Consider the following 27,306-nt stretch of genomic DNA (forward strand, 5'->3'; position numbering starts at 1 on the left):
TTAAAATACAATAACACAACTTGCAAAAGAAGACTTAGGAAGTGCATCACGTTCGATGTTTCCAAGCATTAATACCTGTCGATCCAGTTAACTGATTTTGTGTCGAGAGCAACTTACCAGAAGGGAAATCTGGGGTGGAGCGGCAACTTGGAGTAGGAGATCTTGGAGACAAACTATGAGTTGGAGATGCAGGCAAACTTTCCCCAGAGGAGAGTGATCGGTTTAGGCTGGAAAAACTTCTGCTTGTGTGAAGGAGAGGAGATGGCTGCTTTGCTAGCTTTTTAAAGAAAGACCTCCTCCTGGAGAGGCAGAAGAAATGAAAATGTAAACAATCAGTATAACAACTGCTATTTACACAGAACAAGGGACTTCTAACAACAATTAATAGAATGTAACTATATTCAATTATTAAATTGTACCCGTGAGCCTCACCAATCACCCCCCTACATATCTCTTGGGTGAAAGTGGTTTTCCACCAGATACAGGTGGTATATAACATTTATTATGATTATATGGTTATATAAAAACTATAACAATTATTTTGGAGTGTTGAGGCTTCTTGTTTCCTAGATGTTTGCTAGGCACATATTAAATATATTTATGGTGAGCAAAAAAGTGATAGAAGCATTCCACGATACAGCCACCATAATAAAACTTATGACAATAAGTCTACATGGTCTCAAAACAATCCAGCTTTAATCTCACTAAAGTGCAAAGAAGCATGGACATTTTAGGCAGAGATATACAACTTAAGGACATAACGTTCATCATTTTTGACCAGTGATTTGATACTAAAGATTTATAAAACCATGCTCCCCTGTATCAGATATCAAACATTTTGTTGGGCCTCAAAAGTGTAGTAAAATTAGCATACAAACATTTCATTCTATAACAGTAATACTTTAAATCTGTTTTAAAATATTGTTCCAAAAATGTGCAATGTTTTTCTTTAAGATAAAAGTAGTCATTTATCTAGAAAACACAATTTAAAAACTGCATCATAATTTAATTTGAGTTTTATGAAAGACCACAATGCAGAAATAAAAGCAATAAAGCTTGATTTAGATTTAACAGACATGTGTAACGTACAGATATTACTTCTTTAACAGAAAATAAATAGCTGTAACTGACCTTTCCATATTCTCCTTCTTCTTGGTTTTCTTACTCCGTCTAACCATGCGGCTTTTGTAACTATTTCTTCTTGCAGGCCCTGTTTTGATTGAAGTATTCTCAAAGGCAGTTGTAGTGATAGCTACCCTGCGACCACTCTACAAACAAAAAAAACATTGAAAACAAGATTATTAGAGGATATTAATAGCTTAATAGCCAACAATTTTCTTTTTCTTACAAGGAATAAAAGAATAGGTTTGTAGCTACTTTAGTAAGTTACCTTCAGAAGTAGTTCTATGACCTCAGTGTGTACAAGTCCATGGACTGGCTCGCCATTTATGTGCGTAATAAGGTCCCCAGCCTTAAGACCTGCTTGATAGGCAGGGCTCCCTTCTTCAACATTCTAAGGTAAAGAAAAACAATATCAGTTTTCAAGAAACTGATGATGTGGCTACATTCAGACACAATTCACACTTCTCAAACATTTAATCTCTAAACATGGGTGTCTAGTATTTCAATGTAAACACTTCATCTAATTTCAAAGCAGCACAGCTTCAATATAGTCCTTTGATTCTTTAAGGCCAAAAAATCAAGATGGGTCACAAACTGGGCACATCAATCAATAAAAAATCTTGTTTTTCCAAACATCAGCATCTTGTTTTTGGTCGTCTGAGCATGGCTGAGTTCAGTGCATACCTAGAAACACTTGATGCAGGTGTCCCGGCCAGTTCCTTCTTTCCCAGGTAGGGGAGTGGGAATGGCCAATGTTACTCACCCAGAAGAGAGCGCCAGGTAACCCACAATAAACTGTGTCATGAATGCCTTCCTTGTGTCAAAGCCATTCTATTTACTCATTCCATATAAAATGCATTATGCTTTTCAGAATAAAGTCCACTGAGAAATAGTGTAACTAACCCAGACAATATGATGAACTGTGTAGACATCACTGTCGCCAACAAACACTCGAATGGCTTGAAGAGTGAATCCAAACTTCTTCCCAGAACTCTGAATAACGATTGGCTGTTTTGGAGTAAAAGAAGAGATGGAGGAGTCGCGACTAGGAGAGGAATCTCTTGAGGAAGGGTCTGAAGACATGGAGAGTGGAGATATGGGGCTTCCCAATGGAGATACGCTGTACACGTCTGCAAGAAAAGATGTCTCTATAAAGTATCTGTTATAACATCATGTAACATTGCTATTGATTCAGTTAATATTAGTTTGTAAAAGAGGCAGATGGGTAGAAAAACACAAGCAAGCAATGTCATGTGTGCTGAATGAATCCGAAAAATAACGTCATGCAAAACATTCAAAACGCAATGCAGAGTACAAACCACAGTCACACCTGTGACCACTGCAGGGTTTTCCATTTAGATAAAAAGACAAAGCTACGGAGGTATAACCAGCTCATTTAAGACGATTTCAAGATGCATCAAGAAGTAGAGAAGACCAGCCATGAGCTTTCTGATGTCTCTTGCTTATTTTTTACAGAAAGAGTGGTATTCCATTATCCATACCCCATAACATTATTAGTTAATTGGATCATTTGACTCTGCATATAGATGTTCTTCTGAATACAGGTGAGGCACCTACTGTCTTCCAGCTGTAAAAACACTAGAGGCCAACTGTGCTAATGGTAGCAAAAGCAGGTGCCCAGGCTCATTATACAGGCGGCTTTGGCAAAGTATTATATTTTAATAAGCGTCTAGAACAACTTGGATGCAAATGTAAAAAAAAAAAAAAAAAAAAAATCAACAAAACAAGTTACAGGGAGCTCCGCCATCGTACATTTGGGTTACCAATGGAAATGTGGCGAGCCATACTAATATTAAATGAGCATTATGGCAAGCAAAGCTCTGGGCCCCTACGGTACAGTTGTGTGAAAGTAACACAATTGTTACACAATGCAAAAAGTTTTACATTTGCCGAAGCAGCTAATGCCCCAAGAGCCACATGTGCTCAATAGTTGGTGCATATGAGCATTTCCACATACCAACATTAATACTGTGGGCAAAACAATAGAATTGACAAATTATGCTAAAAAAATGATTTTATAGCTATATTCCTTCAGGCCCGCCACTCCCCCGTCATGTCAGACATATTTGTGCGGGTGTTTGCCCATGTTTCACTCTTATATGTACTAAAATGTTAAACAGTAAACCAGTGTGTGCCTGGAGATTCGTCTTGACCCAGAATTAAGGGCTGCATGCTGGATCGCATGGCACCACTTCAGTTTATATTTTCACTCGCAGACTCGTGCATACTTTTAGAGTGGGGAAAATAGTGAAACCCCCACCCAAATCAAGGAAAATAAGAAATGTTTATCAGTCCGAGGTGGCACTCATTTTTCGTAACCCTTAATTTGCGCAAGGACCCCTGTAGTTTTTTTGTTCGCACAGAGAGGGCCACACTGCAATATGACAAAAACAGCGCAAATCCATCCACTATGGTCACATATACAGATATAAACAAGGCTTAGCGATTTTATTCCTGTCTGCAGTTACTCTGAATTCTGAAAGCACAGATCGCCCGATGCAGAAGTTTTAAAATGAACTTAAAGTGCATGGAGTTTATGCTGATGATTTGCAAATGGTAAGAAGGTCATGCAAGGTCATTAAAATATCATGCGGAATATTTTATTTCTACCTCCAGGGATCATAAGGGAGAGAGCGCTAGCAGAGATGGACTTAGTGACTTTTCCAGACAGTTTCTGTTTCTCTGTGCTTTCTAATCGCTGATGAACCGTATGAGACGTTGTTTCATCGGAGGGCTTTGAGGAATTATCTGTACTGTCCACACTCTCGCTTCTTCCATTTATCTGATCTAAGTGCTCTGAGAAACTACTCACTGTACAAGGAAGAAAGAACAGAAATATTAAAACAACTGCAGTTTGAAAGAATATATCTGTTCCGTTCTTCAAATCCAGAGGGGAGGGCAGCCGAGTGAGCCGGATGGAGCGATCAAGAACATAATAAAGTCTCTGTAGTTCCACTTAACTCAGACACGTGCAAAAATCTTTGGAACACGTTTAGAAGAACATTACAATGTCTAGCACCATGTGACCAGTCTGGATTAAATACACAGATTATAACACTGTATTACCAGTCTTTTAACACATAATAAATCAATGTATTCACAAAACATCTTTTATAATGCAAACATTACAGTGTAAAAAGGAGCTAAAAAGAAATGTATCCATCTCAAACCATGTGCAACAGAAAAGGGACCTACCCCTTACATAATTAAAGGAATACCATATGGAATATACAAAACATTATGTATTTTTTACAATTGATATTGCAATCATTACAAAAGGGAAAGAAAAACGCACAGAAACCTCAGAAATGAATGCTTTATGTGAGCATATAGGCATGTTTGCCAAATGCATATTTATTTATCATATATTTATCATGCCCAATATCAAAGGTTTGACGAGGGCCACATGAGAACAAAGATGGCCATGGCAGAAGAACACTGCGATACACCGATACCCAGCAAACCAGTACCGTACTAAGAGGGGTGTGCGAGAGGGTCCACTCCAGGTGCCACTCATCAGGGGGCTGCCACCAGGCCGGCATTGGGTGCGCACACTACAGAGATAGATTATATTTGTCCGCCTCTACAGAAGAAGGCTCTGTTGGGGAGATCAAAGATCTCCTTCTAACCGACTTAAAATCAGGCAAGGGAGCAGGAGGTCTGTGAATGCAGACCTCCGACCCGGCTCCTTTGCTGTGCGCGCAGAAAACTGATGCTGTGCATCGGGATTTGATGTCATATGTCTTCACACGACACTGAAGCCGTGTCCACCGCATCAGAAGGACACAGAAAAAGAAGAGCCAAGAGGAAGAACAAAGTGGCGGAGGGCAAGGAGGAAACATGACTGTGACAGAAGAAAAGTAGGGAGACATTCAGAGAGAGAGAGGGAGGGTGGTGATGGGAGTTATGCTCTAAAGTAGACCCCATGAGTCAGACATTATATTATACGAGTGTATATAGCGCCAGCATTACCACTGTCAATGTCTGTCTCATCGGCCATGTATACGTTTTCATATTCATGAACAGCACAGGAAAAGTGTTGCTCTGCAGTATGTGCGATGTATGTATGAAAGGGAATCAGTGCGTTATACATCATCCATACTGCAGGGCATTACTTTATGTAGTCTGGCCAAGAAATGTCCAAGGAAGAAGGAGAGATACTCATTGACATCGAAAGAGAAGCTTCTAAAGTGTTTAGTAAATAAAGAGGTCTGTTGCCATTATTAATATGTTAATTGACAGCCCAATATATATAGATTCCCACCGGTAATGCTAGTGATCGCTGTCATCATGACAATCTGTTAGATGTTAATGAAGTCCTGGTTTAAACACAAAATTAAAAACCTACCTGACACCGTAGAACTACTAATGCTGACTGGAGTAGTAGCATCTGGATCCTCTTGCAGGGAGTCCACAGATACTAGAGCAGGCTTATCTGGATTTTGTTGGGATTCACCAAGGTCTTCATGTTCTGTATCTGAGGAAATGGCAAATTTGGGTAGCAGGCTATTGTGCCGATCGGCGCGACTTTCCGTGTCAGAAGACGTTGATATAGACAGTTGCTGCCTGTTTTAAAAGAAAATAAGAGTTATTAATACATCACGGAGTTTAGATATTCACGGGGGGGGGCATTACGATCATCTACCTACATTATTTGTAGCATTACGGGAGATTCTGGCTAGTTTATGTGCAATAAATAACTTGAGACTCCTGCTTATTCCAGAGTTGTACTTTGGGGTGTTTTTAAATTCCATTAAATAGCTGCAATAATTATTTAACAATATAAAGTACACACAATTGCTTGATATTTCTTTCCGATGAGGTGACCTGTCCAGTTACGCAGTCCATAAGGGTTTTTAGGTCCAAATCGTCTTCTTGCTCGGTTTCCGTGCTGGAAACATTGAGTGCAGTGAAATGTAAGGGGCAGACAGTGCTCCCTCTAAGGCGCCTATACTCACATTTCTGAATACTCAGAACTCCAGCTTAAGGATTCCACGGGTGGTAAATTGAGGTTACTTGATTTTTCTGAGACATTGTCCTTCTCTTCTACTTTGCTTTGCATTAATTGGTCAATGCTACTAAATACCTAGATTAATTAAAAATGACATTGTTAAAAATTATATATATACATATGATCCTGGCAATAAGGTAAGTGATAGGTTAAGCACGATTAACTGGGAAGAAACAAACAATCTCTAGTGAAGTTACTACAGAAGTCCCACAAGCCTGTACTCTGCCATAGTTGGTAGACTTTATACTTCACATACTTTTGAAAATCTGTGGGAAGAAGAAGAAAACTGTCTAATTTCCATGCTGAAATCTTCATCATTTGTATCATCTTCCTCTTCAGTTTCCATATGATGGTACTTCTCAGAACGCGCTGCAAAACATCAATAGCAGTAATCATTAATAATAAGGCCCCTGGGATTATATACCCATTGATAATGCACAAAAACAAAAAAGATTTCATTTATATATGATTGGACTTACTGTCAAAATAGCTAGTGTCGTCCTCTGACTCCAGCTGTGGAATGAACTCTGCCTTTTGTCTTAATAAACTGTTCCAGTCTAAGGCACAAAAAAAGGGGTGCTGTTTTACTTCATACGCACCACCTGAAATAAAGAACAAAAAGGGTTAACATTAACAAGATATCTTTGATGTGTTGGGGGTCACTGATTGGAAAGCAAGAAAGCGCTATTTTTAATTACTGAGTATGCGCTATTTCTGCTGCCATTATACAAATGCTTTAACATTTCCAGTAAGGTAATTTAAACACGCATGGAAAAGACATGAAGCCATCCGGAATCTAAGACCAAATCAATTTATATATATATCCAGGAAAATAGGCAAAAAGACGGGCCAAATGGTTTTTACCTGCTAATAAATAACTGGCTACAACAGATACAATGTATTCACTACTGATTAGAAATAAAATGATCAAGCCAAGCCAACATCTCAAAAAGGGCTGATATCTGGAGGTAATGGCAAAAAACAGGACAACAGCAACAGCTCTACACATCGTCACATAATGGTTTGTCTAAAGAGGCCAGGCACGTGTTTTATATGTAACTTTCCACAATTTCAGTTAGATAATCAGCAATTTATAATCTGAAACCCATTTTATTTAATTGGGAATATGCAAAAAAATGCATGAGTGAAAACTCCTAAGCATATGCGTAACGGCAGCCAAAACCGCTGTAAATGCAATAGTCTTTTTTTTGGTTACAGAATAAGGGTGTTCATATATACAGTATAAGGGTGTAATATTCAACATATTACCATTATTTGGAACTATTTTAAAACCCCTGTGTAAAGTGGAAAAGTGAAGTGTCTGATATAGGTGGAAATTGGATCAGCATCATGAAAAGAACGTAAGGAGCTTCTTACAAGCGATGGTTTTCAGCTACGTGGACAGGAGGGAGGGAAACAAAACATGTTGAGGGCAAATACGGTGAAGTCTAAATCCTGTGAGACAACACCTGTCATTACCTTGCAACAAAAGAGCAAGGGCAAAAGGACAAACCATACATCAGCGTCTCTTGAGTCTATCCAGCAGGTCATGTTTAGGGGCATCCATGTCTGGGTCTGACCGATATTTTTACAGACCTGTTGCAGATACTTTATGAAAGGGGCAAAGATACAGAGCGGTGTCACAGTGAGCCGGGAACTAGAAAAGTTGAGCAGCTTCTAAATGCACATTGGCTAATATCAGTGGATCTACGGGCTTGCAATCTATCTTAAAATTTAGACAACTCAGCATTTGTAAATATACCTTAAATGCAGTTGTCTGGGTTGAAACATCTTAATCTTTTGCTGGGCCTAAAGTAACTTTTCTGCCCTTATGCTTGTAGGCACTGCTGACTATGAAGGGAAATAACGAGTCTTGTGTTTTTAATGAGGTTCGCATAAGGGGCAGATATGGCACCCAACGACCATAATGAGACCAATTGGGGCAGCCCTCCATCTCTTCCAGGGTCATTCGGCAAACTCTTATACTAGTTTATGCCACTTCATTTATTACAACAACCTTTTAGTAGACAAGAACAGCTAAACATGGCTGTTAACTTTATATAGGAAAAGAACAAAGGAAACCAGCAGGCCGGTAAAACAACATTAAAGATATTTAAAGACCGATTGTGTCTGTTTCTTTGGTGTAGTTTTATTAAATAAAACGACAGGGCATGGGGCAGCATTCAATGAACAAGATGATTAAAAACCGGTACCACTTTTCTCCAATTTCTTACAATTTGCAATGGGCAAATATGTTATGTATTGCATAACATAGGGCAAAGTTTGTGGGGCAAACCTTTTAATTTTACCCTTTCACCTTGTGTCAAGCCAATAACGTGGGTAATTGAGATAATCATACAGTGATTTACATAGTATTTCAGTAATGTAGGTGGAATGACAGCTTTCTTTATGCTGATCTGCCTTTGCAAAAGTAGAATTTTTTTTTTACGCATTTGTCCCATTGTACAGTGTTGTGAGCTATAAATCAATAAACGATGCACATTACCTGTCCCCAGTCTTTCCATAGGGTTTTGCCTGAGCAAAAAAGATATTAGATCCTGAGCATCAGTTGGCGGAGCATCTTCCTTTTCTGGCCAATTGATTTCATCTACAGAGACAAAAGGATATTTATTTGAAAAAAACGCGATAATACCACAATTAACCATAACCCAAAACCACCATAGAAAAGAAACCAGTTTTACTTCTGGAGTACATAGAAATGAGGTCAAAGCCTACGAACAGTTGTTTAGCGGGGCTCCGATAGCATAGATTGTTCTTTGGAACTTTTGCTAAGCATGGATATAAATCAATATGAAGACCACAGATACCATTTGTTTATCACCACTAAGACTGTAAGCTGTATAAAAGTAATCTAGATAGTATTGTGGTAGCAGAGTTAAATGCAATATGGCAGAAGTATGCATTTCTCGCATGCAAATGTACTGCTACATTATGAAATAATTTATCAACGCTATATGAATCATTAGAGAACGCATAAAGGAAACAGGAGGCCAAACAAAACTCTTTTCATCTCTTTAATCTATGCATCTACTTGCAGTCTTGCAAAACCTGTTTACCAGACACCTCCCCGTAGATTAGTGGTCAAGATCATAAATACGTATGCATAAATAACCAGTATTCTTACACATGGGCCAACACCGATCAAGATATTTATGACTAGGAGTAATAAGGCATATTTAATCTCCACTGTAGTGGCCTGGTTACAAGCAAACCCATAGGTGACCATAAGGTCAAGCTGAAGGAAAATAATGCTCTATCGGCACAGATCTCCTTGATCTGTATATGTGTATATATATATATATGTGTATATATATATATATATATATATATATATATATATATGTATATGTGTGTGTGTGTGTGTGTGTGTGTGTGTGTGTATATAGTATGTGTGTATATATAGTATGTGCGTGTGCATATATAGTATGTGCGTGTGCATGCGTGTGTATATAGTATGTGCGTGTGCATGCGTGTGCATATAGTGTGTGCGTGTGCATGTGTGTGTATATAGTGTGTGCGTGTGCATGTGTGTGTGCGTGTGCATGTGTGTGTGCGTGTGCATGTGTGTGTGCACGTGCATGTGTGTGTGCACGTGCATGTGTGTGTGCACGTGCATGTGTGTGTGCACGTGCACGTGCGTGTATCTTTTCTTCAAAGTAAACAAGGTAATTTTTCAGGGAGCCTGTCTTCATAGCTGAAATCTCCCATTCCATTAACTTGTTTTTTCCCCATCTCTTACAGTTCTGCAATGACTTTTTTATGTACTGATGCAAAAAAATGTACTTCTTATTTAGGGAACTGCCTTACCATTAACTTATACAGGGGTCATGCTATGTTCTTGTCCCATACACGCATTCCCTTTTAAATACAGGATAACAACCTGCTTAATTTTGCAGCAATTGCCCGAGATGGTGTGCTGCCGGATTAATACATTTTTATACGGCTTCTTTTGTTTTCTTTCCAGGTAACATTAATAACATAACTCTAGACATCTGTATATAGTATAGTGTTAATGTGTGACTGTATACAAGCTGTATACAAGCTGCCTTTATCAGAAACATTCTAAATGTGAACTCGTTATCCTGCGCCAGAACTATGTGTAGGAAAGCTCTGCTGCGCTATTTACACCAGACACTCAAAAGTTAAAATCAAAAACGAGGAGGTTAATAATGAAAAGAAAAAAAAAAACACATCATAAATGTAGGTTCATTAGAAAATAAGTATTTAAATTTGAGTGGAGTGAAGAATAAGATGCATGCATTTCATTGCTATTTGCCTAATTTCGGTTCACAGAAAAGGATCACATTTTAGAACAGGGGAACATGCACATCGATCTAAAAGAGAAATTAAATTAGGGGAAAACTCACAATCTCCATGCATACTTTGCTGTGATATCAGGTTAAATTGGATTTAAATTAGAATGCATGAATATGTAGAGGTTTCTAGGCAGTGGAGGGCAAAGCTCTGCCGGTTACCTTAATTAAACAGGTTGATTCCCTTAACAATTTGTACCATTAACCCTTAAATGTTCAGTTGGTTGAGAATTGCAATAAAATACATGCAGATGGTTCCTCTTGCATCCGAAGGGTTAAAGCAGCAGCTTGGAAACCACACGATTTACATAAGGGCATTTTTGAGTCATTCCATGAACTGTCTTTTCTAAGTCATACTGGAAATTTCAAGGGCATTATACTTTAAAACACATCTCCGCACTAGCTGGGCAAAAATCACATGGCAGTAAAAATCAGCGTCTTACATGCCACGATGATCATACGCTTGTTGGCATAACCTTAGCCTTTTAACGCATCTGGGAAATTTCTGGGAACAGCAGGTAGGGAAATAAGGGATTTTGTTTAATTATCATTTAGTTTTGCCGCAAGCTGCGTAGCGGTACTTCAGGTCAGCCTGCAGGTTCCGATCTGGAAGGTTATTGAATTTTAAATGAAAGGGGAACAGCTGTTATATAAATAACATTACCTTGTAATAACCCTCAGTGAAATCATTAAACTGTGGATTTTGGTGGCTTCCTTTTTGGCTCTGCGTTATTTGTAATAATAGAGAAACATTTGTTCCTCGGGATTAGTTGCATTAATGTAAATTTAGTTATTTGTGTCATTAACGCTAATCTTTCTGTGGCTGTAAATGCCCCTGATGATTGGACCATTGCGTTCATTACTATGGCGATAGGCCCATTTTTCAAATACCGCACCATGGTGTATTTGTGAATATAAAGCCCTATGTCTGAATTTGCCAGCGTTGACATGGAAATTATTTATAAACATGCTTACATTTAAGCTTTCAAATAAATTCTAGCAGTACATGCATTGTACAAATGATAGTAGCCTGGGCTACAATAGTAAATGTTCAGATCCAGTATCCATGTCGTGCGCCAACATGTTATGGCTCATCCAATTTCTCACGCCCCTGCCTTTAAAAAATTTTTACAAAAATTCATGATTTCCTAAAGAAAAAAAGATGGTTCTCTCCTTTATGACTCTCCATGTTACAAAACCTAGGAGGAAAAAAAACACTCATCTTCCCTCAGGGTTACTTTGTTAAAGAAAAGAAACAGGTAGAACATAGTTAGAAATGAGATGCTTCTCCATGTCTTGCACGCTGTTGCGTTGCGTTCAGATTGGAGATGTAGGGAAGAGACCAGCTCTGGGGCTAAAAAGTCCTCATAGCTTAGTGGACCCCTAGGTCTTTCTATGTCACGTAGAGCAGGGCCCTGGGGTCTTTCTTGGTCTGGTATACCTTGCATACCTCTAATAATAAGATATGCACGGTTTCCTGATCTCAGATATAGAGCATCTCATATTATAATCTAAATTCTGATTTAACCATTATGGGCACATTAGTTTTGTGATCAATATATTCCGGAAAACAGTTTATTTAAAGTACAGTATTTACACCAACACAACAACATTCTTGGGTTACTTATACACCACTCAACCAGAGCAACCTGAAACACGTATAACCTCAGTGTTGTCATGGACTGAAATTTACGCCTTTAGTTATACATACCGCTGATAACCTGCCCAAAAAGTTCTTCTGGGGTATCCCCAAAGAATGGCACACAGCCAACCAGAAACTCATAGAGGATAATTCCCATTGCCCACCAATCCACAGGTTTCCCGTAACCCTGCCGCAAGATCACTTCTGGGGCTATATATTCCGGGGTGCCACACACCTAAAACAAAGACAAAAATATACTTTCACATTTTCGGCAGAATAACTAATAGGTGGACATGAACAAACAGGCCTTTGGGGTGACTTGGAAAAAGTTTTCATCCTTTATTACATTATTTGGCATTTTCTTTTCCTTGCGAAAGGCTCTTAATTGCTTATTGGTCTGATGTAAAGCAATGGAAACCACAATTTATATTTCCCACACAGAGTTTGCCAAGGACAAGTCTTTGCAATAACATCATATTTTAGCCTTGTGGCTGTGAGTATAAAAAATGTGTTTCTGGGTTTTTCTTGACATGTGATGGATGAGGCTCTGCAACTTAATTACAGGAAGTATAGACACCGGAGCAATGGGAGATCGCACTTGAACGGAGCAGGTTAAAACAAATAAAACATCAATTATTTTTGGCGGTGGGTGAATTCACAAATTTCATAACATTTTATACGCCTAGAAAAACCTGTATTTTAAACACACAGTTGTCTATGACACTAAGCTATATTGGTGTAAATATGGTTTTCTCGCCCACATACTGTTTACATTTGACCAATAAAAAGTAAAATAAAAAATGAACAATTCACTAATGGTGAAAGAATAAAGCCAAATGATTCATATAGCCACGCATGTTACATTTTGGATGGATACATCCAAGTCACGTTAGAATAGCCGGATTGTAGACAAAAGGTAATGAAGCATGAACAGGGAAATGGTCCATAACTAGGATTTTAACAACTCTAATTGTGCCATGAATCACAAGCTCCAAAACTACCCTACTGAGAATCACAGGTGCTCCCTAGTTGCGTTATTCATACATCTGCCTTTTAATGCTGTCTGCCATCATGTTGGACAGGTGACACACTCCAAAAATCACTCATTATTGGGGTCCAAAATAAAATTATATATATATATATATATATATATATATATATATATATATATATATATAAATGAAAATTCATGATTCTAGAACTTTACTAATTTCAATTAGTACCTAAGGCAGAATTTAACACAAATACAGTTCACTTCAATACATTCGTCTCATTTGGTGATAAGTATTTGAGCTAGATGAATAACAAAATGAAAAGCATCTCCGTATAATAATACACATTGGTGCCTACAAGTGTAATCCATTAAACCCTAAAAATAACAAAGCTGGAAAAAACAACAAAAATAAAAAAAAAAAATAACTCCAGCAAACTATTAAAGTGACTTTCTTGGTTGCCTTTGGCCAACGTAGCTCATGTTTATACCTGTTTGTCAAGAAACTCGCGTGCATCTTTCTCAATATGTCCCTCATACAAGTTGGTTGTCATGCTCATAAGGCCCACTTTTGAAAGTCCAAAATCCGTAAGCTTGATATGCCCCATGGATGTCACCAACAAGCTGTGAATTAAAGCGCTCAGAGATTACACTATGGGCGATAATCCATAAATATACGTTTACAAATTCACATATTGATTTTTTGCTTAGCAAAAGGACACAAAAAACATTTTTAATCCTGTCACGACATTTCAAAACAGCATACGCTCCAATTATCTTTTATGTACAGGGAAAAGACGCGTTACATGTACAAAAAAATATAGTATGTAACCCAAACAGTGAGTTTTATTAAGAATGTGGTAAAGAATAAACAGGGGGTATGAATTATTTAAAACAGAAAAAGTACAAAAGGAGATATTACTCCTGACCTAGTTATGAATACACAATAGAGCGTTAAACACTTTTACAAGGTCATAAGTTGTCTTCATGTTTCAGTCAAACAACATTTTTTAAAAAGAATCACCAAATACAAACTTCTAAATATTGTACTTGAAATCTGGCGCTCTGTATATCATTTACAGATTTACTTACACTATTAAATATTAACTAGAAAAAATAAGGTTCGTATTACGTTATCTTGGAAATCTTTTTATTATTGTCTTTATTGATGTAGAACTAAATCCTGAGAAAATTGGTGCAGACAACCAATAAATAAATATTTAATGCAATTCAGAAAACATCAGAGAGGGCAACCATATTAGAATAGAGAACCATAGAGAATTTAAACCTTCTTCACCTTCTTAGAATACTTAAATGTTCTTTATGTTAACATATATTTAATGTACATTTATTTAATGTATGCATTCTCTTTTGGAAAGGGCATTTTGCCTGGAGCAGACTTGGAGAGCGATTTCCACCGAGTTGGGTGGGAAGCATAAATTAGATGAGCGCCAATAATGTTCACGGATAAAATAATTAAAAAATAGCAAAATGCCTATTTAAAAAATGAGGAATGAAAACACAGAAGCAGCTGTTTAGGTCTACTAATTAACAGATAATTAAGCAGAACTCACTGCATGCTTGTTACCTATGCTGGATCGCCGTATAATTTTACGCAATTGTTTACGCCAGGTACATGCGGGTCCGTGAAATAAGACGATAATCCTTTTTATAGTCGTTTTAAATATTTAGCAAGGTTCCCTAATTAAGGTCAACTATTAATGAAAGGATCTCTGTGTCCTGGCCCATATAATCCTAGTTATTATTTTTCTTGTCTGTTCAGATATATCAACTAGCAGTGACCATGCAATCATCAGCACACGTCTGTCATTTGCTTTGTTATTCCATCTCGCTAAGCTCTCTAATCACAAAGAGTCGGCTAAAGCCATATTGATATCACTACGGTGCTCTTCCAGCGTCCATACCATGCGCGCAGGTTAGCTATTGTGGGCTATGAAATGCAGAATGATTGAAATCTTTTATTGAGATCCTCTGAGGCAGCTCATCCTAGGCATTGTCTCATAGCTGCATATCCCATAAGAGTCCTATTAATAAAATATCAGGGAGCATGTTTATAGTATTAATGAACGCGAACCTGCTTAAGAGGTCTGCTAACTCCTTCAACACAAAGACTCACAGCGTCATCGCAGAGTCTCCTCTTCTAAATCAAACGTCATGCGATAAAAACGACTTCCATTATATTATCAGCAAAATAATAAATTAAAATACAGGCCTCCGTATCCCCAAACAGGTGGCGATAAGCGTACACGTGCTGTCTGGCACCTGAATTTTCTTTATATAACACTGGGTAATATGTTTTGCTATGATCACGGCACAGTGCACACATTGTAAAGCAAGGCATAGTGCTATATCTGCTTATAAAACATGTCAGCAACATTATAACATTGTTTGCCCATAATTATGCTACAGAAGAGCTTTCCACTTGTAAAAAGTACAGTTTAGATGTCCTGCTTCTAACAGCTTTGTTATTTGGCATTAACTACACTAAAGACTGTTTTACAGTTCTGGTTGGATTAAAAATAAAGCAAAAGATGGTCTTATATGCAGTATACCGGTATATTGTATATTAGTGCTGCATGGATAGACACGGGTCTATTGCACAATTCCTGACACATGGTGAACTGTTCCTTCTCTAAGACACTGTCTGATTTCAGAAAAAGAAAATGGATACACAGGTAACTTCTTGGGATGGATTACTTGATGTTACAATGTTTCATTTACAGATGAATAAAGGGCATGATAATGACTAACAGAGTTATAATTTATTTTGGCGGAGATGATTTCAATCAGTCCAGAGAACCGTCTACGCTGTATCTGCCGCACATTAGGTCATATGGAGATAATTGAAGTAACCGATTATATTTGGAGCACGCTGAATAGGACATTGTAGTGCTGCCAGATGCAGACACTCCGGATACAGAAAACGGTCTCTGGATTGTATTTTGTTTCCATGCAGAAAGCTAAAAAGACCCCACGAAATCATATAAAATATATTCAAATATTGTATATATTTTTAATATTTCATTTGCGGTGCACAGAGAAGCTTTGAATAGTTTCACTGATTAAAACGCCCACTGAAATACCATGAAGATCGGCCAAAGAATCTACTCTTTGGAGGCTTTGGAGAAAGAACACAAATGCATTATCCTCGTGATCACCTCTGAATATTACCACGTAACGTTTGGCAAGAAGATCAAAGCGTGTTACATACTTGTCAGGTTTCAGATCTCGGTGCACTATTCCATAGTTATGGAGATATTCCAAGGCCAGAACCGTTTCAGCAAAATACATCTGTGCCATGTCCACTGGCAATGGACCTATATTCTTCAATAAGGTCGCACAGTCTCCTCCTAAGTAAAGAAATAATTTCATGAATCTCCTCCAAACCTGAAGGCAGATATCCAAAGGACAACGTTTTTATTTTTAAAGCTGACACTTTTCTGAATTCCTATACTGATCACTGTGGATGCTTTCATTCTTGGCTAGTAATAAAATTAAACTGATACCCACATTTCGCACCAGATTCCTATGTCCATCCATTCTTTTATTACACGCAGTAAATATATAGACAGACACAATGATTCAATTCTAAAGTACAAGCGAACTAGACTGATTTTCTTTTGTCTATAACAAATACAGCATAATCTATGGGCTCCTTTTGAAATGACTTTTGCGATAGCAACTGAGAGACGCAGAGGCTTGAATGAACTTACCTTCAACATACTCCATGACCATGCATAAATGGCGTCTTGTCTCAAATGAACAATACATGCTGACAACAAATGGATTTTCTGCAAATGTTAGTATATCCCTTTCCACAAACGCCTGTTGAATCTGATTTCGGAGGATTAAGTTCTGCTTGTTGATCTTTTTCATGGCAAATCTTTGACGGGTTTCTTTATGACGCACAAGGTAAACAGCACTAAAAAAAAAAAAACAACAATGTAATTAATTACATTTGTCTTAATACATTATAAGCACATAATGCCTAAAAAGCATGGAGAAAAAATAAAGGGCATTTCTGGCATTCTAGAAGCTCAACTGTTGCTTTAATTAGTCACAAAGATTTGCACCTATATAAGGCATAAATATTGGGGATTTGGTCACACTATATAGCCATATATTGCTAAGCCCGCCACTACGTCAAAATACTCTAAATTTTGACGAGTCCTATCTCATTTTATATGGCCAAGGAGGTGAATTAGTGGGACTGCATCACATTTTAACCTGCTGAGACTCAAGCAATTTAAAGCCTTCTGGACACCAATGCACAAAGCAACCAAAAATATACAAAATAGGGGAGCGCACAACCTAAAAAGTTTAAAAAGTATACACACATTCAGAGTCAACGTACACACAACAAAGCAAAAGATCAGTGCACACCCAGCAAATACTATTTAAAAGCACCTAAGGCATATTATAATATATATATATATTGGGGATTCCATCACACTAACATTTCTATATATCCCTTTTAATACGAGATTGTATATTGAGGTACTGAATTCTATGGCGTTACCCCGTACGCCCTCTATGGCTGCATTAAGACCACAGTGTGAGCGATTGATATCCAACAGATAACGCAGTCCCGGAAACACCAACGGCCTTTATCTTCCCACGTCAAGAGCTGGACATATACTCTCAGCTCTGTGCGCTTTAGTATTTTCCATCTTTGCAAATGAAACCTCAAATTTTTCCTTTTATAACATTTTAAATAGATTGCTAATAATGCTTGTTAGCCATTCATATTGAAAAAGACGACAAAATCTATCGTTGTATCCACAAAAAGGTAATCAAGCCAGTGTTCCATTAGTGCTAGTATATCAATGAGAAACTATTATCACACTCATTTACAAAACAAGAACAGACTTCTGGTGGATACGTATGAATTCAAGGCAAATTTAAAAAAATAAAATAAAAAAGGCAAGAAATTCTTCAAATTTCCAGCAGTGCTCATTGAATAGCTTCTGTTCCATAAAACCACAGAAAAAAAGACTTCAAATCATAAAAACAAGTCTTGATGGACATCGAAAAAATCTACAAAAAGAGAAAGCATCACGCATCAGCAGACTATACTGCTGTTCTTTGCCGTGTTTAAGCCCATGCGCGAAAGGGGTTCACAATGAAGGACCGCAGGCAAGTAGAGGAGATAAGGATAAGCCTTTGTATACTAAACACAAAGAAACCAACGAGTTTTTAAAATTGAATATATATATATATATATATATATATATATATATATCACATCCGCGGTATATGTACACATATTACAGTTATCTATGTACTGAGATACTTTGTCACGTTCAGGTAATGGCAACAAGGGCTCTCCATTGCAGGAACAATATTTTATTCTACTATGGTATTCTCTTGTCTAGCCTGATATAATTTAAAGGTCTAAAAAATTAATATACATCCTATATATTAAATAAGATGTTTGCTGCTCCAAAATGCACCTGACGTTAATGAACCTTAACAAATGGTTAAGCCGTTGCCCCACAGATATCTACATACAGAGGGGGTCGTGAGCATCATGTATGGAGTAATGAACACTCACGCATGTCTGACTCCGATGAGTATGTATCCTTCCTGGCGCTGGAACACATTTATCTTATTCATAATGAGTAAAACTACCGCAGACGCGACTGGCAAGTCACACCTTCTATTAATACACAATAATCCTTCACATACAACCGTGTGTCACATTCGCTTAATGTGCAACGCAACATCTTCTTATAATGTATAAATCAATATGTACAGCCCCTTTGTCTCCATGGAAAAGGAAACTTTCTCTTACATTTTGTGCCATCAGTTCAATGTCCTCAGCACTCCTTCCCAGGGAAATTATATTATACATACTATACATAATATAGCTATTTATCTACTTAAAAATAAAATCAAACTATGTTTACATTTATAGCTTCTACAACAGAAACTGGTGCAAAGTTTAACGTTTCTGGTGGTGGAACCATTCTGTTGGTTGGTGTGTATATATATGTATATATATATATATATATATATATATATATATATATATATATATATATATATATACACACACACATATATAAGTCCACTTTGTTTTCTACAACCGAGGCTTTCTAAACAAAGTAAAGGAAATTATGTTTAGGATCCTCTATCCACCATGGCTTCATAAGGCAGCAGGGGGGGCTGGTGACATTAGTAGTAAGCCAGCCCATAACATGCTATATCTAGTGATGCACCGAAATAATGTAACTCTTGTGGCTATATGCAGAAACAGAGGAAAATACACCAAAAAAAAAAATAGGGTTTATTAATTACCCATTAACTACTTTCACCAATAACTCAATTGCCAAAATAAGGCTTAGGGAAATGAGTAAATCCCACAGAAAGTCTTATCCCTATAATTAAGATTCTTATGTGACCCACAGAAGCAAAATCTGTATCTGACAAGGGCACCAAAATGTTATGGGGACCACCGGTGTCTTCCCGCGCATGGGCCCATATGGGACACTCATTACTCCCATGGCCTCGCGGTATTATGGACCTCACCCGTGCCCACCATCAAATGCTGAAAGAAAATAGTTTTTTGGCATTTTCCGACTTAACCTGGGTTTAAGTTTTGATGTTCCAGCAAACTTAAGAATAAATTGTAATCACAGTGCGCTGACACAGTGCCGCTTTTAGTGCATTAGTAGCCAGACAGGCAGGGGTCTGCGATGAAACGGATCAAACAGCAGCTGCTATCTGCAGAACCCAACACACTTCATGCGGCCAAAAATAGGAGCCTGTATAGAACCAGACATCCATTACCCTGCCTTGTGATCAAACTAACGGATATTTCTTCAACCACATTACTGGCTATTAACTTTTATTAAGCACTAGAGTTACGCTAAACTATGATTTTCTGCTTACGCCTGGCAATGATCGCTCAAAACTAATCACCGAACAAAGCGTGCGGGACTAATCTATTAAACAAATATATTACTAGTGGAATAGATTACAAAACGCAAAAAGCCTATCTGGGAAGAAAAAAATCTTCATGGTCAAGTATTAAAATAAATGCGAAAAATAATTAGTTCTATTTTATGACTGCAAAGATACGATTTCCTTAAACCAACACTGGACCTCAACACTGGTGTGTAGATGAAGATGAAATAAGGTCTTCTAGGGGATAATTCATCAGTTACCTGAAGGGAATTCTACATACCAGTTACAGATCAAATGGTAGCCAAAACTACTGGTTAGAGCAAGTTCCACGGGGGCCGCATTGCTCTGTAAACTGTGTTTGCTGAAAATCACTTTCACGACAGTCTCTAAGCTCCAACAGAACTTTCAACTTAGAGAGTTAAAAGAAATAAGCTCATTAATGATTTCATGACGACAAACCATTTTCCAGCAAACACAAAAGCCATAAGAACCAGACAAAGCGCTCATGCAGAGATGAGGAAATACTAATTCCTAAAGATCTGGTTCTAGATCCTCAGCACAAACACAGCCAACGAAAGAACGAAACAAAGGAGAGGGACAGCTGATATTACAGCTTTATGAAACCAGGAATTTGGGTCAGGAAACTATTTCTTAATCACAAATTTACAGGCAAACTATGTTAACCCTTAATGCATCCATTCTTTTTGAAATCAAACAAGTTGGCAAGGAATGCTCATGGATTAAGCAGCTGCTCATGGCTCCAAGTGGTCAAAGGATAGATGTAGAGACAAGAGTAACAGAGACTACTTTTAAAATCATTACTGTGATGTATACATCTTCATCTGTATTTATTTATATTGAATCATGAAATCACCTAGGACCCTTAAAAATAGAATAATCCCTAAAAGGACGGAAAGTAAATAGGCTAAAATCTAGTTAAAGAAGCATTTCCCAACTTCCCAAACTCCAGTTCACATGGACTACAATTCCCATTATACTCAGCAACTGACCACAACAGATCAAATCAATACAAAAAACAAAGACGAGACTTCAACTAAAACCAAATGCACTGAACTTATTCAACGCAAACCTGCAAGCTCTTCTGACTTATCCCCCTTATAAACTGTTAGCTAGAACCACTAAAGATCAATAAAATGCGGTCCTCTGTGAAATGCAGCAAAGACAGTTTCTTGTTTGTAGAGTTCTCATAGGCTTTAGCACGCGCCCCTTAGCACATTTGTTTAAACAGCGTTTGGTGCTGTGCCGGTGCTTGTTAAAAACAAATCATTCTGCGCTGTCAAAACATGCTGAATCTTTTATAAAGAGTTTCCGTAAACTTACCCATAAGCGCCGTTACTAATGAGTTTCACCGCTTCAAAATCACTTTCGCAAGGTTTTCGTCTAATTTTCAGGGACGTATTTGAGCTCTTAAAAGAAGAATCGAGAAAAGCGTCATACATTTTATTTTAACAAAACATCTCTAATGTATACAATATGTTGGAGAACACCAGATAATGCTGGGTGCACACAGGCCCGTACTGGCCAATCAGGCAAAAGCCCAGTGGGCTGGTGGCCGATACAGCTGTACGTTTGCCTATGGGCTGGTAAGCCTTTTGGCCACCACATACCCCTTGAAGGCTTCAGTAGGTCTCCTCCTCCTATGTGCCCATTACTACTGTCTTCATTAACCTCTGGGTATGAGCAAAACCGTACAAGCAAGATCTATGAAGCTGCTTTATTAGATAGGCCATTTGACAGACAAATTTAAGTTTAAACTCAATTTTTAACAAAACAAATAATATTCTTAAAGAAAAAAAGCATTAACTTCTTGTCAAAGAGCAGAAGCATCATCCTCTGTGACTTACACTGACTGATTCATCCGTTTCCGGCGTTTCTGCGGTCCCACTGTCATAATTTGCCAGCAAAGCAATTTCTTAAAATAAAATAAAAAAAAAAGCTGTTCTTAGCTACAATTTGCATAAAAATATAAGGCAACAATCAAACTATTAAACAAACTCTTAACTAAGCTCTGATGGTACGATGATCGTGATTCAGAGAACTGCAAAATGAACATAAAATATATAATATATATAATATATTTTTTTTTTTCGTTTGTTTTAAATTCAGACTCATCTGTCAAACTACCCCCCGGTACAATGATTTATGCAAGTCTGACATCATTTTTAAAGGTTTGACTTTAACAGCTATATTGCAGATGCAAACAAGATCAATAGAATGGTGACTATTATGGAAATATTTTTTTTCATGTAAGAAATGTATTAATAATAATATAATAAATTAATAATACATAGACAAGTCTCTAGTGCTTATTTTAATTATTAAAATGTGTTGACATTTTGTGAGAAAGGGAAATAAAGCGAACAAGTCAAATCATAAATCTATTTCAAAGAGGATCGTGCCCAATAGTGGTTATCTGGGAAGCACATAATATTTGCAAACAGTGGGTATTAATGGAATGAATCCCAAAGTCAGCACTTAACGCGTGAAACTCATATGCCTGGAGAGAGATTTTTAAACTCATCTAAATACCATTAAACATCTGTCTATTTTATTTCATTGATTTCATCCACTTCTGGAGACTGGCAGTTCAAAAAAAGGTAGAGATGGCAATTTAAACACAACAGGGAAATTCTCCCTAGGGAACGTGGTGTAAATGCATCTTCTGGTATCTACTGAATGAGGAATCTGTTGCGGCAGCGTTTTCAGAACCAAGTATATTCATCTGCTATCGCCATCCGGTTATTCAAGCGTCCCTTCGCTAATCGGGATATTAGGTCACCATAAAAGCAGAAATGAATGGGTTTTTACAGCGGTTTAGGATCATCTGCTTCTGGAAGCTTCAGTGTATTTGTTTTTAAGGTGAGATTTTTGGCACTTTATTAAGAAAGGATTTTTCAATGCTTTAATAACACAAAACAATACTAAATTGCCAAGTATACCTAAAGTAGCACCGAACCAGTAAAATAATTAGGGACCAATATACAATATCCTGGTAGGTTGAAGGATTTATTTTTTCATCAGATATAATTTCCAGCCTTTTCAATCTGTCACTTCTAATGCAAGACAAATTCTATATACTATTACTCCTTATTTCCTTTCCTTGGCTATTTGGAATGAAGCACTACGGCTTTACTGTCTTACACTTCTCTTCATCAATCTGATTACTTTCTGTGCTAGAAACACAAAGACCATCATTAAAAGGAAAACTATAAGAAACAAAACACGGAAGGACTCAATAAACCATATAGTGAACAAGGAAAATGAAAAATGCAATGGGCTGTAAATTGTAAAACGTACCAAAGCACGTTTTACATTTATTTCAGAGACAAGCTGAATTCTATAATTCTTATAAAGTTTTAATGTGGACTCCAAAGATGTTCTGCTCTTGGCATGAAGGTGTGACGGTGGATTCCACCGGATGGATGGCAAGTATTGGATTGTTGGTCTGCAGGGTTATTTGCTTAGCGGGTTGGTCAGCACCAAAGACCCAATTTGCATAAAAAAACCTAAAAACACACAAGATAACACAAGAATACAGGGGGTTAACGTACCTTCGAGAGGATCCTTGTTAAGACCCAGCTGACTTATAATGTACCTGGGGATATCCGTTTTAATACCTTGCCCCTCTTTGGCATGGCCTTCCGCCGCTTCCAACAAGTAATAAAATTCTTCCGGATCAAACTCCTGGTATGAGAAATGAACCACATTGTGTAGTGACTGGTTATATTCAAACGTGTCTCCACTACATCATTAGCCGACACCAGTAATATGTATATACAATATTCAAGACTGTAAAAAGAAAATTCAGAGAACTCCTTCTACACCAAACAATCTATGATGCTCAGCTAAGCTCTTTCCACACATTCCTGGACTAGATTTTTTATGAAGATCTTATTTTTGGGGGGCAATATTCATAAACTGGAGATATAATTTGATGCATTTTGCCTTTATGAGTTTTGGAGCAACGTATACATTGGTAAGTTTAGAAACCGTGGCGGTAAAAGCGAGTTGACATAATAGAATAGGTGCAGTGTAGAATGCATGTGAATGGGTGACAGTAGGAATAGGTAGCAGAGTAATTGGGGGTAATTATATTAATTCGGGAAGACAAAAGGAAACAGTAGGCAGAATGACGCAGTGAACCGGCCAGCTATAGGGACCTTGACATTCACAATGAACTTGAGACGGGAAGGCTAATTTTATTGGCCTGAAAACTTAGTTGCACCCCGGGAGTGAATAGATTATACTCTGAAAATGGTTCACTGGCATACGGCGGCAAGACCTTAACAGCAGGGAGAAAACAGGAGAAATAAAATGAGATCCTAAATAGGAATACATGAGATTTTATGCACGTTAGGATGAATATTTGAACAACTATAAAATATAGTTTCTATATACAATTAAAATATAGTAGTAGTAGCACATATGTGGTGTACTGGTGTCTAAAGAACACAGTGTTTAGTATGAACAAACATGGGGCATGCAGAGCAACCATTTCATACGGCGAAAGACTTTTAAAACCTAGTATAGAATACAAGTTGAAGCCTTCAAACATACCCCTGCTATTTATTTTCACACCACTGGTGAAATAGCACAGACACTTAAAACGTCTAATTACTTGAATATGGATTCTCCAAAAAATAGGATCCCTTACCAGGCATTCCAGCAGTCGAGCGGGCCGAGAAATCACAATAAGAATTTTTTGGGCTAGTTGTTTAATAAACGCCAGGTCTCCGCTTTCCGATCGTTCGTGGGCCTAAAATATATACGTGAAAAAACATTCAATAAAACCTCTAAAAATATACAATTCTGTAGTTAATCAGCCATGTAATATAAAACCAGATCTTCTATTAGCAAACGCATAAAGATTTGTTACTTGGCGGATTACATGAACGGCTATAGATTGCATTTAAACAAACCAGAAGGACGCTCACAATTAATGGGAAATAAAAGCACTACGTACAGCAGTTAAAACTCATTTTTCTATTGTTTAACTTGTGAAAGTGCTTAGAGAGTAACGAGCAATGTATGAAATAATTCTTTATACGGCGCACAGAGGCATGAATAGGAACGCTTTGCGTCCGCCAATATTTCAGTTTTCATTAAAAGATGAGAGAGAGAAGAAATATAACCCCAGAGAGTCCGCCTGCTTGCGTTAATTAAATATACCACTGTCTGTGTGCTGAATGAAATGACTAATGAAAACAGAGGGGCAATTTACTTGTCTTTCACCAAAACATAGCATTTTGCTCCTGTATTTCTAATTGCTTGTTAAGTCTCCAGACCGTGTTCTCAGAGACAAAACCATTTTGGAAATATGAATAATTCAAAAAAGACAATTTGCTTTTTCAAGGGCTCCTATTAGTTTTATATCCTTATGTAAATAAAGCTCCATAATATCTACAGTCATTAAAGGGAAACAATCCATTAATATTACGTTTATTTAATGTGTGTCATAACTGAGTGCCCCTCATTAAATCAAGGTTTATTTTTTGCCCTTGCAATTATATGGAGGGATTCGGCAGAAACCCCATGCCTCTTCCCCAGCCTCCAATGTCTACGGCTTGAAAGAGATGCAGGCAAGATGCCCCGCAACACAAAAAGTGTCCCGCAGGGGGCGGCGTGCTGCAGCTTCTCCCAAAGAATGGATACCAACGTACTTAACTTTTACACAAATGCATGAACGCTCATACCTTTCTGTGATTTAGGTCAATGCAAAGAATCTTACGCCATTCAAAGCAGTAATCTGATGAGTTAAATGAGCACATTATATTAGATGAAAATAAACCGTATGAAACTCTTTTTACCAACACGCACTCTGAGCGAGGAGTCACTCAACCTTTGAAACTATATTTAAAATGTTTAGTTGCTGCCAGTGTTTGTCATTTGATATGGTTATGCTAATGTCGGATTCCCATTGCTCTGCGCACACTTCACCGCACCCTGCATAAAACCATAGCCAAATGCAGACGTTAATCATAATCATCATGCCGAGTCAATGTCAGCAATTTGGTAACTGAAATGCACCGAAATGCAAAGACAAAGTGCCCACCCTACGCGGGAGAGTAACAGAGTTACCATTTATTTCAAAAAGTTTCCCATGCCGTTAGACCCGAAGACCCCCCTGATGGTAATTTAGGTTATGGAAAAAAGACAAGTGCTTCAAGCTCAAGGTGCAAGAAGCTAACATCCAGAAGGCGGAAAGAAGCTAACATTGACGTTATTTCCAATTGTGTCTCAAAATGGCAACCTGATTTCCCACTGGATCAACAAGCTATAACTAATCCTGTCATTATAACCAATTACATCCCTGTATACTATTCTTAGCTAAAAAATCCAGCCCAGATGTAAAGAAATCTATGGGTAGTGAATTACACATCTTTATTGCTCTTGCTGTAAAGAACCCTTTTTGCTGCTTTAAGTGAAAATTTGTTTCTTCTGAATGGATAAACGCTTGTTCTTTGCACAGTTATATTACCCTTTCAAGCCCCAAAGGTTTTTAGTACACTATGTACCGTACTTGTTGTTAACTACAAGTAGGAACGAGAAAGATGCAACAATTCTTGAAAGATTTCTTGAATGTAGCCAATAAAGGAACTATCACTATATCTATATGTTTATATCGACAGTAGGCCAGAATGCAGTAGGTTGCTTGTCTACGATATGAACCCCCCGTGCCTGCCACTTACCTCCTGCAGCAACTTTTCCAGTTTTTGCTGTAACTCCAGAAAATATCGTGACGTTATGAGGCCTTGGTGGGATTTATCCAAACAATCCCGAGCTAGCTCAACAATCTGGTGGTGGGTGAAGCTAAGCACCCCATCTGCCAGGGGGAGCACACTGTCAGGAGAATAGTTGGTGATGATCTCCTGTAGTCGCTCTTCCATCTGAGCAGTTGCCTAATTAATAGATAGAAAGAAAAAATCAATTTGCCCGGCACTGCAAGACGTCAGCAGCATGTAGATAGACATCGTAACACTACACTTGAAATTGTGTATAATTCTCAAAGTATATTATATTACATATATAGTTTATTGCCAAGAATAAATATTCCATCCATGAGATCTTCAGCAGTCAAAATCACACTAAGAGGCATTTCATTGATTTTCATTAGCTGAACGCACTGCACAATCGTAATGATATTGCCTTAAAAGTCCAGAATTAAATCACAAAATACTTGTGAAGATATAGGATTGTATGAAATTTATATTTAATTAATGTATACAAACAGATA

The 27,306-nt window shown here is 37.6% G+C and overlaps 1 protein-coding gene across 2 annotated transcripts in view; it reads right to left on the bottom strand.

The window, feature by feature from the left end:
- The window catches only part of MAST4 (microtubule associated serine/threonine kinase family member 4), a 61,521-nt gene that overhangs the window by 4,128 nt on the left and 30,087 nt on the right, over positions 1 to 27,306 (bottom strand). The window contains exons 7-25 of one of the 2 annotated variants that reach the window (XM_053448003.1): positions 26,762 to 26,971; positions 24,727 to 24,828; positions 23,624 to 23,756; positions 21,917 to 21,984; positions 21,393 to 21,478; positions 16,856 to 17,064; positions 16,354 to 16,492; positions 13,613 to 13,745; positions 12,200 to 12,365; positions 8,661 to 8,762; positions 6,634 to 6,756; positions 6,411 to 6,523; positions 6,102 to 6,229; positions 5,492 to 5,709; positions 3,754 to 3,954; positions 2,026 to 2,252; positions 1,391 to 1,513; positions 1,132 to 1,268; positions 118 to 299 (exon numbers count right to left, since the gene is read on the bottom strand). In XM_053448003.1, the coding sequence (XP_053303978.1) occupies positions 118 to 299; positions 1,132 to 1,268; positions 1,391 to 1,513; positions 2,026 to 2,252; positions 3,754 to 3,954; positions 5,492 to 5,709; positions 6,102 to 6,229; positions 6,411 to 6,523; positions 6,634 to 6,756; positions 8,661 to 8,762; positions 12,200 to 12,365; positions 13,613 to 13,745; positions 16,354 to 16,492; positions 16,856 to 17,064; positions 21,393 to 21,478; positions 21,917 to 21,984; positions 23,624 to 23,756; positions 24,727 to 24,828; positions 26,762 to 26,971 (2,800 nt within the window). The remainder of the gene's footprint in view (positions 1 to 117; positions 300 to 1,131; positions 1,269 to 1,390; positions 1,514 to 2,025; positions 2,253 to 3,753; positions 3,955 to 5,491; positions 5,710 to 6,101; positions 6,230 to 6,410; positions 6,524 to 6,633; positions 6,757 to 8,660; positions 8,763 to 12,199; positions 12,366 to 13,612; positions 13,746 to 16,353; positions 16,493 to 16,855; positions 17,065 to 21,392; positions 21,479 to 21,916; positions 21,985 to 23,623; positions 23,757 to 24,726; positions 24,829 to 26,761; positions 26,972 to 27,306) is intronic. The other variant, XM_053448004.1, reaches the window with a different exon arrangement.

This window comes from Spea bombifrons, chromosome 1 (genome assembly GCF_027358695.1).
Source record: "Spea bombifrons isolate aSpeBom1 chromosome 1, aSpeBom1.2.pri, whole genome shotgun sequence".
Lineage (NCBI taxonomy): Eukaryota > Metazoa > Chordata > Amphibia > Anura > Pelobatidae > Spea > Spea bombifrons.